Source organism: Nipponia nippon, unplaced genomic scaffold (assembly GCF_047370975.1).
Source record: "Nipponia nippon isolate SJK-2023a ecotype South Korea unplaced genomic scaffold, ASM4737097v1 scaffold_5, whole genome shotgun sequence".
Taxonomy (NCBI): domain Eukaryota; kingdom Metazoa; phylum Chordata; class Aves; order Pelecaniformes; family Threskiornithidae; genus Nipponia; species Nipponia nippon.
The window spans coordinates 53609149-53624177 of NW_028262369.1; the positions used below are offsets into that span (position 1 = coordinate 53609149).

Below are 15029 nucleotides of genomic sequence, written 5' to 3' on the forward strand. Positions count from 1 at the left end.
AACGGGGATGGGCAAAGGTCTGCAACTAGCTTTGGGAAAGCAAGCTGTATATACAGTTTCCCTGTTTCCTGAAATCTTCCTACTGCCACATCAGTCCACAACCTGGCAAATCTAAGCATCATTTGGCCAAGCAGGCAGCCAATCTGCCTGACTCCCCAAGAGAAAACAGATTTACTGCCAAGATGTTAATTCTTCCCTGCCTTTTATTATTGTTTTTTTTTCTAATCACAGAAACATACTGGTTTGCACGCTGAAGCCAGTGTCTTTTGCATTGTCGGCAAAGTAATCTGTACCAGTGCTTCTTGAAATATCTTCTTCCGGATAGTGCTGCTGTCATAATCATATTGCTGTCAAAACAGACAAAAAGAGAAACAAGCCCAAATGTGCCTGGGGTTATTAATCACTCATAGGAGGAACTGGTTCTTGTTAACCTGTAACTGGTGACGGGTGAATCCCAAAGGATGCCACATCACGGACGCACTCAGGGGTTTGAATTCCCATGCAGGTTACTCCAGCTTTTACAAAAATACTCTAAAATCTGGTTTTCTGGGATCTCTTTCCCTTCTTTTTTTTTTTTTTTTTTTTTTTACCTAGGCTAGAAACAGCCCCCTGGTTGCTCTCTCCAGATATTTCAGCACTGCCTCATCCAAGAGGAACGAATTAAAGGGGCAGACTAATTATAAAGATAATAAAAAATTATTTACCCAGATCCACAGCATCATCTCCAGCTGATTTAATTGCAGTTAAAAGGACTGCACATGAAAATACTTTTACAAGTGTCTGCCCAGAATTAGGTTTTACCCCCCAAAAAGATCAGGTGTGCTAAGTGCCACCAAATCAGTATTTCCAGCTGGATGGTAAGAGATACCTTCTTTCAAATACTGAGATAAATTATCATAAAATATATTCTCAGTTTCCAAAAAGGCAGAACCCAAGGTCTTCCTGTGCAAATGCAACATCACATTTACCTTCAGTACTCTCAACTTGACTTTTTCAATGGTTGTTGCAACTTTTGCCGAGTCTGCCTGGTGACTTGGGGAGAACAACTGCTCAAAAGTATAAACTGCATTTTCCATTAGCTAAAAATAATAATTAAAAAATCTGTTAAAGACCAGTAACATAAAATTCCTACATACATGAAGCATGATAAATGTGTTAACTTAAATTGTATTTTTGAGAAGGAGAAATAGAGAAAGAATAATGAGCCTAAAATCAATAAATATTTCAAGTACTTTAAATGATTATGGAAGGGGAAGAAAAGCCTTATTTAGTTTAGATTGCAACACTCAGTTTTGGAATCAGAAACCAAATAGAAGATGATCAAATGCAAGAGAATAAGAAAATGAAACTACCTCAACTTCTATCTTGAGTTTACAGGCAGGTCAATACTAGGAAGTCTGCTAATGTAACTAAACAGTTATATCAGCAAACTTACTCAGAGTAGATTCATTTATATTGTCCAAAAATTTTCTGCTGTATTTCAGTTCTCTGAAGGCTAACGTGCACAGAAATGTTGCAATAAATAAAGAAAAGTAAGCCTTGGTATCATTATTATGCTATCACAGCTTTCTTGTACAGATTTAATTTCATGTTACCATCCAAACTGATGGTGACAAAGACAAAAAGTACAATTGATCATCTATATATAAAGGCCATAAACAAAACTCATCCCTAATAAGAGGACTCCCATTGACTCCTACCAGATTCTAATGGTCTTAATCATTAATACTGCAGATAATTTTTTCTAAAATTAATTAACTGGTAGCTTTCCCTATAATACAAATAATTACCAGCAAAAATCGCACAGAGTGCAGTAATTTCTCACAGAACTATGTTAGGCTGGCAGTTGCCATATTTTCAGGTTATCCAGAGATTCATTAAAAATATTAAACCCCCTACTCTGAAAAGATATTTCAGAAAAACAGTTCTGCAAGCAGTTATGTCTACTTAATGAGGTTTTGCCTTTTTTAGCTAAGTGTTTCCATTCAAATTTCACTATATTCTTACTGGAGAAGTACAGGGACATCCCCAGGGAGGCTGTCCATACCACTGGGTCTGTCTTTGCATCATGTGGGACCATCCCAGTTGATATAACATAGACAGCCATATACTATAGAGGACTTCTTGTAGTTTGTAAATGAATATGTACATACTTATGCTTTTAATTCCTCCTTGGCTAGTAATATTTTCATGAATGAAAATATGCAGTGACAAATGCTGAAGGCTGATTTTTATAACTGACTTTGCAGATAATGTAGGATTGGACTATACAGACTGTATTTATAAATGGAAATGGAGAAGATGGAGGTTTACTCAATTTGTGTGTGCATCAGAAGGCGGTACAGTAAAGGCTCATGCACTGCAAGACCTTGGATACAAGAAAAAGACAGGATCAGTGTAGAGTTAAGTCTGAGGCTAATTAAAAGATGAACTGCTCACTTTTTATTTAAATTTTTATTTGAAGCAAATCATGAATTGGTATAGTTCAGGTGAAGTCACTAAAGCTGCTTTATTTAGTCCAGTTGAGCATTGTGCTCCAAAATTTCCTAAAATTGGCCACTAGAGGATGCCAAGCTCCCAAGCCAAAGAATCCTGCTCCAGCCTCCACCAGAGTTAAGCAAAACGCTTTTTTTACATTAAGACTACACGAGCACAGACATGTCTGACCTTACTCGTTAATAAATTAAATGTCCATGGACAAAGAGTGAAACTACTTACTATATGAGAAAAATACCAGCCTTTTAAAGAGAGAGAAGCAATAACAGCATTTTTAGATACCGGCCTTTTAAAGAGAGAGAAGCGGCAACAGCATTTTTAGAACAACTTGTGCTTTAATTTAACTTTTTTATTGTGAATTTTGACTCATGTTCTGTTCAGAAAAAAAAACCAACACTTGGTTTGTATGGGATATATTTTCTGTCTACTTCTTTGTCTTCACTCATGGTCTATACTTACTGAAAGACATTCTATTTGGCAGCATTTTGGACTGGTCCACCCTGAAAGACCCAGACATGAAATCAGAATTTTATTTCTGAATAATTCTTCAGCTGCTGATCACGGCTGTACTTAGAAGAGCTGCTTTTAGGAAAACCCTATCCCAGCACTGTGCTAGAGACTTGCTTTCTGCATTCGTAACTCCCACTCCACAGAACTGGACCAGCTCCATTTGACAAGATTACCAACTAGATTATTTAATAGTTTCTCAACTACAGATTAAAATCACAGGATTCAACATAGAGCTACAAGGTCAAATCTGCCTTGTGACCTGGCAATCAAAAGAAGTCTGCTGGCCAGCTCCTTATAGATTTCTGGCCAAGCATCCAGAAGAAATAAAAGCAAAGCAAAATTATAGCCTATACCAATACACACTAGAGAGGAAAATGAGGTGGAGTTTCTTTTTCATCTGAAATGATGTAGTTGTTTCAGTCATTCCCATGAGAAGCGAAGTTGGTTAAAGCACCTACATGCAGCTACATCCTGAGATGTCATCTGTGTCCAAGTAATTGCCAGTTTCTAACATTAATTGCCTTACTTTATATTAATGAGAAAATAAGCTACCAAGGAGGAGACGGTCCATTTTGGTAAAATATATTTAAGATCCTTCCTGAAAAATCAACCCTTGAGAATGGAAATCAGGTAGATTTTAGCCACCCTGTTGGTACAAGCACAGCTTTCTCAGGTGCTGAGACACTGAGAATTCAGAACATCAAGGTTCAGGGGAAGAAGTGATCCATCCAAAATTGTTGTGCCATACTGAAAGACTCACACGCATGCAGCCTCACAAATATAAATGTGAAACAGCTTCTAGCTGTGATTTTCTTAGGTTTTGTTACGTGTACTTTGATTGAGATATATTCTGGGACACTTGCGCAGCTTTTTATCAAGATTACTTTGAAGCAGATTAGAAGGACAAACCTAACCTGTTCTCCCAGGAGGAAAAACTGGATCTTACAGTACCTCTTGCATGAAGTTCTGTGTCCTCTGAATCACAAAATCAATGTGATAGACCCTGAAGCGACTCTTGAGGTCTTGAAGGAGCTCCTGGAGGAGGTTCACTTTCAGATAGCAAGGCTCCATTTTCACAGAGTTGAATGGTAGGTTCATAAGCTGATCCACATTCTGCGTTCCAGTGGAGGAAGAACAGGTTTTGAGAGAAAGCAACCAGAGGCGAATTTTTAATAGAGCATGTAACAGTGGCCCTAAAACAAATTCTGATATTTACACTCTAGTTGCACAAATACCACAAGGCTTTCTAAATGACAAAACCAAGTGCTAACATACTACCACCTGGGAAAGCAAACACTGCTTGTCCTTGTGTTAACGTAAAAGGCTCCAGATATATTTTTGTCTTACCTCCTTTAGCTTCGTGATGTCATTTGTCTTCTGGAAGTCCTGGATGATTTCATTAACTTCTTTATCAAAAAGTGAGCGGACTTCAGTGAATCCAGAACTCACTGGACCCATGAGCTCCTCCAATATGGATGCGAGAAATGGCTGGATATTTTCTGTGCAGCACTTCTGGGCAGGCTCAGAAACAGCGGCTGGAGTGCCAGACAATACAACGGTTGCATTTAGGCTACTAAGAGATATACTGATCTACTTTACAATGAATTAAACGACTCCGTATTTTTCCCTGGAGTGACACCTCTGCCAAGATGATGAGGGTGATGAAAGGAGAGTTTATAGTTTTATGAGTGACAATGAAACATCTTTTCCCATGCCCCACCTAACCAAACGCTAGCAGCTCAGGGGCACTGTGAGAGCAGAGGAAAGGGCAGCTGTCAGTATTGATACACACTGGGAGGTTTGCACAGAGCGTGTCCACAGTGACTGTATAAGGAGTTATCCGAACTTGGTACTCCAGTTCACTGAAAGCATCCTAGTCTGATATGTGAGAATATCAACAGAACATCCTGAATTTTATCAAAACAGCTCCTAAATTATCAGCTATTTTTTATTTGCTAGCTTAAGCAACATAAACTAATGTTTTCCCTGCATTTTACACTCATTTTTATATTCATAGCAAAATTATAATTACTTCACATTAGTTTAAAACCACCTAAGAAGCCCTTTGGATTAAGTATTCTTTGGTAGCCTATGAATTTGTCACATAACCAGAACCTGTTTTTGTGGTGCATTGCTAGATGTCAGGTCAAAACCACTACACTTTTAATTACGCTCATGTGACCTGTATCTTCATTACATAAGGCTGTCCAAGTGGAAATGAAAGCAGAATGAGCAACTCTAATCAGGATACTCAAAACCTGTCAGCTCTAGCTCCAGCTTGAGGAGACCTGCTATTTTCACAGACACAGTGGCCACAGGTATCAGTTCCCATCAAAGGCAGCAGAGGTTCAAAGCATTTGTTTTCTGAAAATCAGTGTCTCCAGTTGGATTTTGCAAAACACATGAGGATTTCAAAACAATGACATCTGCTAATTTGAGCAACACAATGGGAGACATTAAAAAATTGCTCCAAAACACAGCTGTTCCTCCACTAACCTTTGATTTTTCCAGCTAAGAAGTTCTTGCAGTTCAGAATCTGATCCATGTCTGAGCGAATGGTTCCTTCAAGAGTTTTTGCAAAATCTCTGCATTCTTCTTTCAAGGTACTTAATCCTTCTGACACCTGCTGCTGGACTAAGCCGTAAGTTTCTTCTACGATCTAAACCCAAATTAAATTAATAAGCATAGATCAGAATCAGCATACACAGACAACTGCTATGAGAAACAACTACTCTGCAAATATCAGTACTTACACCAAACCAGGCCCGCTTCCTATCATTCTTCTTTCCTTTCATTTTAGGCAGTATCATTGTCTGAAGGTTAGGCAGGAGTTCCTCCATCACAAGGTTGCTCAGGATCTATATGGTCAGAAGATTAAAATGACTTGTTCACACACTGTTGTTCATCTGAAAACTGAGCACTCAAAAATGTGTAACATGATCCAAAAGACTTATTAGCTCCAGCCTAATCCTCAGGCAAAAAGGATAAAATAAATAGCTGTTGCAGTTTGTGAAAAACTTTTCAAGCTTTTCAACTTTTACTTTTGTCAGTAAAAGGCAACTATACTGGTCTAAAACCAGTAAAACTTTCACATTGGAAAATTCATATACTTTAAAGTCTCCTCCCAACATCTCCAGCTTCTTGAACAAAAAATATATGAAATGTATAACCTAAGAAGCTATTCTGTGACAAAGGTGCACTACAGCAGAAAGGCAGGGGGAAGAAAAGTGTCAAAGGGACTCTACACATCAAGTGTTTGTGCTGGAATGTAGGAAAACTGAGGAAAATGTGTCATTGCCCCATTTTTTAATTATTTCTATAAGTATATTGTCAGTCTATCATTGCTGTATTTTTCTAAATTGATACTGAGTACTTTTCTCCCTCAAGAACGTTTTCACTTTGAAACAGGGTTCAGTGGTTGTAGAAGAGATGCATCACCCTCTCTGATCCCAGTATCTAACTGGCAATTCAGTCTTGCAGATGCTTCCAACTGGAAAGAAAAAAACATCAGACTGGGAATACAGATGATAGCAATTTGGGGGAGTGGTCAATATGCTGGCAGGCAAAGCTGCTATTCAGAGGGACCTAGATGGGCTGAAGAAATGGTTGGACAAAAACCTCATGAAGTTCAGCAAAAGCAAATGCATAGTTCAGCATCTGGGATGGAACAATCCTGTGCACAAGTAAAGGCTGGCGACAGCTGGCTGGAAAGCAGTTTTGCAGAAGAGGACTTGGGGCATCCTGGTGGACAAGAAATTTGACATCGGTCTGCAGGGTGCCCTTGCAGCAAAGGGCAACAGCAGGTCGAGGGAGGAGAATGTTCCCCTCTATTCAGCACTTGTCAGACCGCATCTGGAGCGGTGTCCAGTTTTGGGCTCCCCAGTACAAGACAGATCTTGACACACTGGAGTGGGTCCAGCAGAGGCCACCAAGATGGTCAGGGGATGGAGCACATGACATGTGAGGTGGAGGGAACTGGATTTGCTCAGCCTTAAGAAGATAAGGCTCAGGGCAGACCTTACTGCTGTCTACAACTACATAATGGAGGACAATGGGCAGACGGAGCCAGACTTTTCTTGGAAATGCACAGGGAAAGGAAGAAGGTGACAGCTAAAAGTAGCAACAAGGGAAATAGTACAGGTATTAAGAAATACGTTTCACCATGAGGGCAGTCATGGGAACAAGTCATGCAATCTCCAACTTTGGATATCTTCAGAACTCAACTGCACAAAGCTCCTAAAGTTGGCTTTGCTTTGAGTGGGGGATTTGGGCCAATATCCTCCAGAGATCCCCTTTTAACTACGTTATTCTCCGGTTCTGTGGTTCTCTTCATAGTGTCACCCAACTTTGTACAGAAGAAGCATCAAAGTCTGGCTTCTTCTATACAGAAAGAATGAAATGGTGTGAGCCAGGTTCCTGGTTTCATTCACTGGCAACCATTTCAGAAGTTTTCTTCAGAGTCACCCACTCTGTAAGGCTTTGCACCTCCTCTGCCTAGATTTGAACTACAACTTCTTTCTTGCCCGTCCCACTCAGATACACCAAATTGCAATAAATATACAGAGTTAACAGGCACACATCTGGTTTTGAGAGCTTAGGCTTTGCTCTCCATTTTTTTTTATTTATGGACACCGTATCTCTGGCCTGAGCAAGCTGCAACACCTCTCTTTCTCCTGCACTTTCCTCTTGCTGTTGGCCAACAGGGCAAACTATGCAAGCAGAGGGAGGCAGTTCATCATGGGACCTGCCCTATTTCTATTTCTTTGTGATCTCAGGTCTCTGAACATGTTTCCTATGGAGGCATCTATCAGTGCTGGCGATATATGCTAGATTCTTGAATTTCTCTACTAAAGCATCTCGATTTTGAACTAGATACCTCAGTCCTGTATTTGGTTCAGTCATTAGTCATCCTCATGATTCAGAGGAGGGAGGGAAATCTTTTCTTTCTGGACATGCTCGTTTTCTGTTCATAGATCTTGCCCAGGTATGTTTGTACTGGCCCACAGTTACAGATGCACAGCTGCCAATTTATGATGACAGCGGCAATACTATTCTGCATGTGCTATACAGAACAGAACATAACCCTTTCATCAAGGCTTTTGATCTGTCCTGACTGTACAGCACATATGTGGTTGTCCACAGTCTCTTGAAAGCTTTGAAGTGCAGTGGATATCCTACAAATCACAGAGAGACATAGTAACCCTATAAAAAAGCAGACAAAATGCATCTTAATGTTCCGTACATTTCTCATTTAATCTGGGTGAAGGACTACTAGCTTGATCAACAGTTTCAGTAAAGTCTCACAGACAAAAGTATGTAGTCCTCCTTCCTCTCCAGTGGGGCTTGAGCAGAGTTTTTGCTAAAAGTGATGCGTATTTGAACCCAGCTTTTTTCCTTGCTTCAACAACAGCCTAGCACAGTCCTCATTCAAGGATCACTGCCCTGATGCATCCAGCTGCTGGCTGAGCCAATAGAGAGTGCAAAAACACTGCTCAACTTTGTATTTTCATCATGCTTGGAGTGCCAGTGTTTCATGGCATTCAACCTCACATACTACGGCTGCTCGAGTGGGTTTTAGACATACAGTTGATACTAAAGTCAGAGCAACACTGCTTCCTCCAGCTGTCACACTTGACAAAGGACTCTATGAACACAAGAAACACTCCTTTTGTGGGGACGTGCTCCTCCTTTACTGCTATCAGGAGTCCCATGATGCACCAACAGCACGATAGGGAAATGGCAGGAATTTAGACAGCAACAGTAAGTAGGAAAGGGCTCTGACTGCCTGCCATGTAGTGCAAAACAGAGTACTTCCTGGGCATAAGACAGCCCCTACAGAAATATATCACACAATACCCTACTTATTAATATACCTATAATATGCAATACCCTATTATTGTTGTTTCATATAACTTAAGTTCTTATAGATTATGCCACAGCACCACTCAAGTTCAGCTATGCTGACTCAAATACCTATCAAAACCAATGGACTAATTCAGGTCCTAAACTAATGAGTCACTTAAAAAAAATCTCATGAATAACCCATAGTGGGGCACCACAGACTGAATAATAAATGTGACAACGTATCAAACATATTCTGAAGAACCTGAGCTCTCTGGAAACGTTTTTAGGAATGCTGGATTGGCTTTATATTTCTGTACCAAAAGCTGCACTGTAGGGGTCTGGGGTTTTTTAATCCCTTATTCAGCTATCCTTGATTTACCAATATGTTATTCTACATTCATGTAGAATGTAGAACAGGGAGATCCTGTTTCACTAGTCTGGTCTCCTTCTATGACAAGGTGACCCACTTAGTGGATGAGGGGAAGGCTGTGGATGTTGTCTACTTGGACTTTAGTAAGGCCTTTGACACTGTCTCCCACAGCATTCTCCTGGAGAAGCTGGCTGCACACAGCTTGGATGGGTGCACTCTACACTGGATTAAAAACTGGCTGGACGGCCGAGCCCAGAAAGTGGTGGTAAATGGAGTCAAATCCAGTTGGCGGCTGGTCACGAGTGGTGTTCCCCAGGGCTCAGTGTTGGGGCCGGTCCTGTTCAACATCTTCATTGATGATCTGGATGAGGGGATCGAGTGCACCCTCACTAAGTTTGCAGATGACACCAAGTTGGGTGGAAGTGTCGATCTGCTGGAGGGTAGGAAGGCCCTACAGAGGGACCTGGACAGGCTGGATCGTTGGACCGGGGCCAACTGTATGAGGTTGAACAAGGCTAAGTGCTGAGTCCTGCACTTCAGTCACAACAACCCCATGCAACGCTGCAGTCTGGGGGAGGAGTGGCTGGAGAGCTGCCTGGCGGAAAAGGACCTGGGGGTGTTGGTTGACAGCCGCCTGAACATGAGCCAGCAGTGTGCTCAGGTGGCCAAGAGGGCCAATGGCATCCTGGCTTGTATCAGGAATAGTGTGGCCAGCAGGACCAGGGAGGTGACAGTGCCCCTGTACTCGGCACTGGTGAGGCCTCACCTCGAGTACTGTGTTCAGTTTTGGGCCCCTCACTACAAGAAGGACATTGAGGTGCTGGAGCGTGTCCAGAGGAGGGCAACGAAGTTGGTGAAGGGTCTAGAGCACAAGTCTTATGAGGAGCGGCTGAGGGAGCTGGGGTTGTTTAGCCTGGAGAAGAGGAGGCTGAGGGGAGACCTTATTGCTCTCTACAACTACCTGAAAGGAGGCTGTAGCGAGGTGGGGGTCGGTCTCTTCTCCCAAGTAACAAGTGATAGGACGAGAGGAAAGGGCCTCAAGCTGTGCCAGGGGAAGTTTAGGTTGGATATTAGGAAAAACTTCTTCACCGAAAGGGCAGTCAGGCACTGGAACAGGCTGCCCAGGGAAGTGGTTGAGTCTCCATCCCTGGAGGTATTTAAAGAACGGATAGGTGTGGTGCTCGAGGACATGGTATAGATGGACTTGGCAGTGATAGGTTAACGGTTGGACTCGATGATCTTAAGGGTCTTTTCCAACCTTGACGATTCTATGATTCTATGTTGTACTGATCAATGGAATTATGCTTGTATAACATTAGTGTGTTGTGGTGCTCCCACTATGTGGCTGTACTGTTGCCTATAGCAAGCATTGTCAAAAATTGCCTGGTTTAAACCCTGTATTTCAGCACTTAATCTACAGAAATACCATTTACAATTCAATTTATCCTTTGTTAGTAATGAAACCTTAAAAACAAAAAACAACAAAAACAAAACCAGGAAAAGGAATTTTTACGACACAAAAAAAGTTTAGTAGGTCTTCAGCTGAGTGACTGGGTACTTGCTAATATGACGTCCATGTTGCAGTACCTAGGCAGAATCACGTGAGCTAATGCTGCAGGGACTCTGTCATTACAAATGAATGTCAGGGAATATATTTATTGTCATTCTGCAGAGATTTTCACAGCAACAAATTGTAGATTGCTTGTTCCAAACATTCACTTAGCTTGGATATTTGCCTAAAATAATTATTATATTTGGTCAAAGCAGGCATGAGAACACACTATACTTAGAGAATGAATTATTACTAAGAAGATAATAGCATAACTAGTCTGGATGTCTTCTGATTACAGTTCTCTCGAGGTATATGGGTAATGAGTAAGTAGTTGGCAAGCAATAGGAAAAATAAAACATAAAATGAAACTAGCACTATAATAGCTCCATAACTTGCGGGAGGAGGGGAGAAGAGAAAAACCCGTGCTCCCTCCGCTGGAAAAATGGAACTCCTTATACTAAGGAATTTATTATCAGATGTTAGCAGGAAACTTCAATCCCTGACATGATGGCACTGGGAAAGACACTTTATAGATTCTTCTCCAGTTTCCACATTTTTCAGCATTTCAAAGGTAGACTTCTCCTAAAAGAATAATCTGGTTTCTTAAAACAAAACCCTGGATTGTGAACTCTCCATCAGACTTTTTTTCTGTTTTCCCAAGGGAAGCCAGATTTCATCAAGGAAAACACCCAGCAGCTGGTACTAAAGTAAATATTTGCTGCCGAGTGCTCAGTGCTTTGGAAAAAATTTATAAATCAGGGCCCAAATAATGTCTCAATTGCACTAAAAGACATCTGGAGTGATGCCAGAGGGATTGGTGGAGTTACTTCAGCTACCATCAGTGCTCCAAAGCTGCTCACTCAGGTGCCCAAATATGGACCCAGACCCTGAGCTTAGCATCTCATTTCTGAAGAACCGAAGTACACAAATTTTTAGCGTTTAAGTGTGACTGTTACTATGCAAGACTGTTTCAGAAGTCTGGCACAATAAGTAGGTCTACTAGTTTATCAGCTCAGGACTAAAAGCTTCATTCCCAAAGAACGGGAAAAGCAAAATGACGAGATTCTTCAAAATGTAGCTGTTCTTCATAAAGCCTGAGCTCCTACGATGGCATCTAGAGGCATTAGAGGACAAGCAACAGGAAACTGTTGGGTTTAGTAACAAAGGTAACAGCAACAGAAGAAAAAAATCTCTCTTACCTGCAAAATAGCTGTCATGAAAGACAGAAAAAGAGAGCACAGCCCAACAGTGAGTATCTGCTGTATACAGACTGTGGGTTCTGAGTTTGGTGTGTATTGCTTTTGGTCTCACTGATTTACCAAAACAATAAACAGCAGCAAATGTGCTAACGAGACGTTAGCAAGTGCCTTGTTTTAGACACAGCATTTATTCACCAATTGACCCCGTGGCATAAAATTAAAGTAGATGTATGAGCTTTTTGTGGAAATGTGGCCATCCCTACATTCCAGCACAACACAACAACTTTAGTTCACAGCACATTTTCTTTCACTTTCTAGCAAAAAACTCAGAAAGGGGTTTATTAAAAAAGAATTATCACTTATATATCTGTAAGAAGTATCTTGAAATCTTGGGTATTTCTACCTACTAGATTTTCTACTTAAAAATGCCATTTTTTCCCAAGAGGCTTTACAACTTTCACCATCCTCAGAGCTGCTATATCCAAAGCAAAAAAAAAAAAAAAAAATCAGGAAGATATTCTTTTACCTCTTTTTCATTGCCGGTCATCATTTCCCATGTCCCATAGTGGCCTTTCTCCTGCCGGAAGAACTGAATAGCTTCTAAGAACGCCTCGACTTCATATGTGGTCTGCTTGAGAAAATCTAGAGAAAACAATAAGCAACACAAAGGATTTACCCATAAATAACCTTTAAAAAATAACCATCCTTTTTTGATCCATATTCCTGTTCTATGTGTATCTAGCAGTAATGTTTTAAAATCATTTACTAAATCTGAATGTCTGAAGACCTTGGGCTTTCATTAAGATTTAGAAGCGTAATGTTGAACTGTCACATTGCACAGATGAGCTATCACAAGCCACCCCGTCTAAGTTCATAAGTTAAACCAACACCAGCAAATGTTAATATGGAGCACATGATAAGGTAAGAGTTTTATGGCAGCAAGCCTTGTCTGTGGTAGACTTTGACAAGGCAGTCATTAACATATGAAAGCTCATCCCTTGCCTTTATACCTATGAGCAAGATGGTATATGGGAAAACTTCGACAGCACGTACCAGAGCCAAGAGTTGGGAGCTTCTGCTTCTTTAATTTAAGATAAGAATTAAGAATTTAAGGTAATGATAGTCAGCTGATTGTGGCATGTTGTATGCCCTTGATAAATTGCTAAACCCTGAGTTAACGCTCCCCAATAATCTTTTGTTTCCTTTGTTTTATTAAGGAATTGATGATCAAGACTATTTTTCATGGATGTACAATAAAACAGACCTGGACAAAGTAAACACGGTGCTCATACCAATTAAGCACAAAAACTTCTGACAAAATCATGCTGCTTTCCCTAAATATTTCAGGAATGTTTAACCACAGCTCCGGAGTATCTGGTTATCATCCACAGCTACTGCTGCTAGATGGTAGCTCTTCCCAAGAACAACGTGGTAGCCTGGGGACACTCTGTTGTACAAATGAGATCGCACGGAAAAACCTGAGAAGTGGATGAGCTAGTTTGCTCTTACAAACTCTGGATAACCAGTCCGGCAACAGAAACTACCTCTCAGGCAATTTGTTCTTTCCAAACTGCTAAAGGCTTTCAAGAGAGTTGCAGCCAACACTCTCCTTCACATGAGAGCATACAAAACCACAGCTAATTAAGACTGCAACAGCAGTTACACAGCAGAACTAGTTTTTCATGATTTGGGGAGAAACAGTCCCTCTGCCTCAAAATGTGGAAAAGCTCCCTAGAGCAATCAGGCTGCTTGACAAACCTGAGTAAGAAAAACCACCACTGAAATACTTCAGGAATTCAAGTGCTGTGTCTTTGCTGTGAAACAGAGCTTCAGGATTACTGTGAGGATTATTATCTTAAGGGAAAAACAAAGCCATGATGGTTTATTGTCCCCTCTTCAAAGTTATCTATTTGCAGCCTTGATCGGCTTGAAGTCCTGTCGTGCACATGTTAGGAAGAAAGGAGGGAAGAAGAATGTTAATTCTCTCAAATGTAAGTATGCTGCTTTAAAAGATACTGATATGTATAAAAAATTGTTATTTGAAGAGTCAGAGAGTAAGTTCTCAAGCCTTGCCTGTCAAGCAAGACACGTCTTTTGACTTGTTCATGAAACTTCTAAAGAGAGAAGCTTTACAGGAGGCTTGCATACATGCCAAGGACAATACAGGGATTATACAGATTATGGGAAACACGAAGGATTAACACTACAGTAATGCCTGAAATGTCTCCTCCATGCGCTCTGCACAAAAATGAAAGCTACAGAAACCTACAAGTAATTTCATCCGTGCTTCACCCTGGCTACTGCTTGAAAACAGCAACACATAGATTTTATCTACGTGGTGGGCAACGAGGTTTCAGATCTTCTAAGAGCCCAAATGTCAGAATTTGCCCTTTCAGAGTTTCCCCTGGGTGTAATAGTTACTTCAGGAAGGTATGTTATGCATACTGAGGTGCAGTAAACACTCTCTCAGTGCCACTCCTGTGGCAGATACTGTCCCTGTTTTGCAGATATTTGGATGTCCAGAGAGATCACACAATTTCTTCAAGCTCACATGATGATCGAATAAGAGAAAAACAACCAGGTAAAATCCCAACCATACCTTCACTGCTACCTCCATTATTTATAGCATTTTTAATAGCAAGTCACAAAACAGGATGCTAAAATATCAGTAAAAGAGTTGTAAGTCAGGCTGTTCCCTGCCAAGAGTACATCTTCTGACAGCAGCTGTAATGAAAGAATGGATTATTCCACCTGAGAAAGTGGTTGGAGTGTTGCATCTGAAAGCTTTTGTCCTCCCAAAATTAAACTGAATATTTTGACGAGAAGAGGGCTGGGCTTGGCTGGAGGAAAGGAGAACTGCAGCTCCTGCAGCCCTCTGATCGTGACTCACATGTTTTCCTTCTTCACAGCTGTGCTCCCTCCTAACCAAAAGGGACAACAGACTGTCCAAAGGGCTGGATCTTGGACCTGCTGAGATGATGATGCGCCAATGCTGACAAGAGTCTGCCCTCTAAGATCATCAAGTTTTAAACTCCATGCTCAAGGGAGTATTTTCTCT

General features: G+C 40.9%; 1 protein-coding gene across 1 annotated transcript in view; it reads right to left on the minus strand.

Annotated features, from left to right (window-relative positions):
• The window catches only part of NIBAN1 (niban apoptosis regulator 1), a 70053-nt gene that overhangs the window by 7009 nt on the left and 48015 nt on the right, over window positions 1–15029 (minus strand). Inside the window, exons 6-12 of the mRNA XM_087733722.1 lie at window positions 12498–12613; window positions 5760–5864; window positions 5503–5665; window positions 4354–4541; window positions 3958–4119; window positions 969–1079; window positions 240–347 (exon numbers count right to left, since the gene is read on the minus strand). Of these exons, the coding sequence (XP_087589848.1) occupies window positions 240–347; window positions 969–1079; window positions 3958–4119; window positions 4354–4541; window positions 5503–5665; window positions 5760–5864; window positions 12498–12613 (953 nt within the window). The remainder of the gene's footprint in view (window positions 1–239; window positions 348–968; window positions 1080–3957; window positions 4120–4353; window positions 4542–5502; window positions 5666–5759; window positions 5865–12497; window positions 12614–15029) is intronic.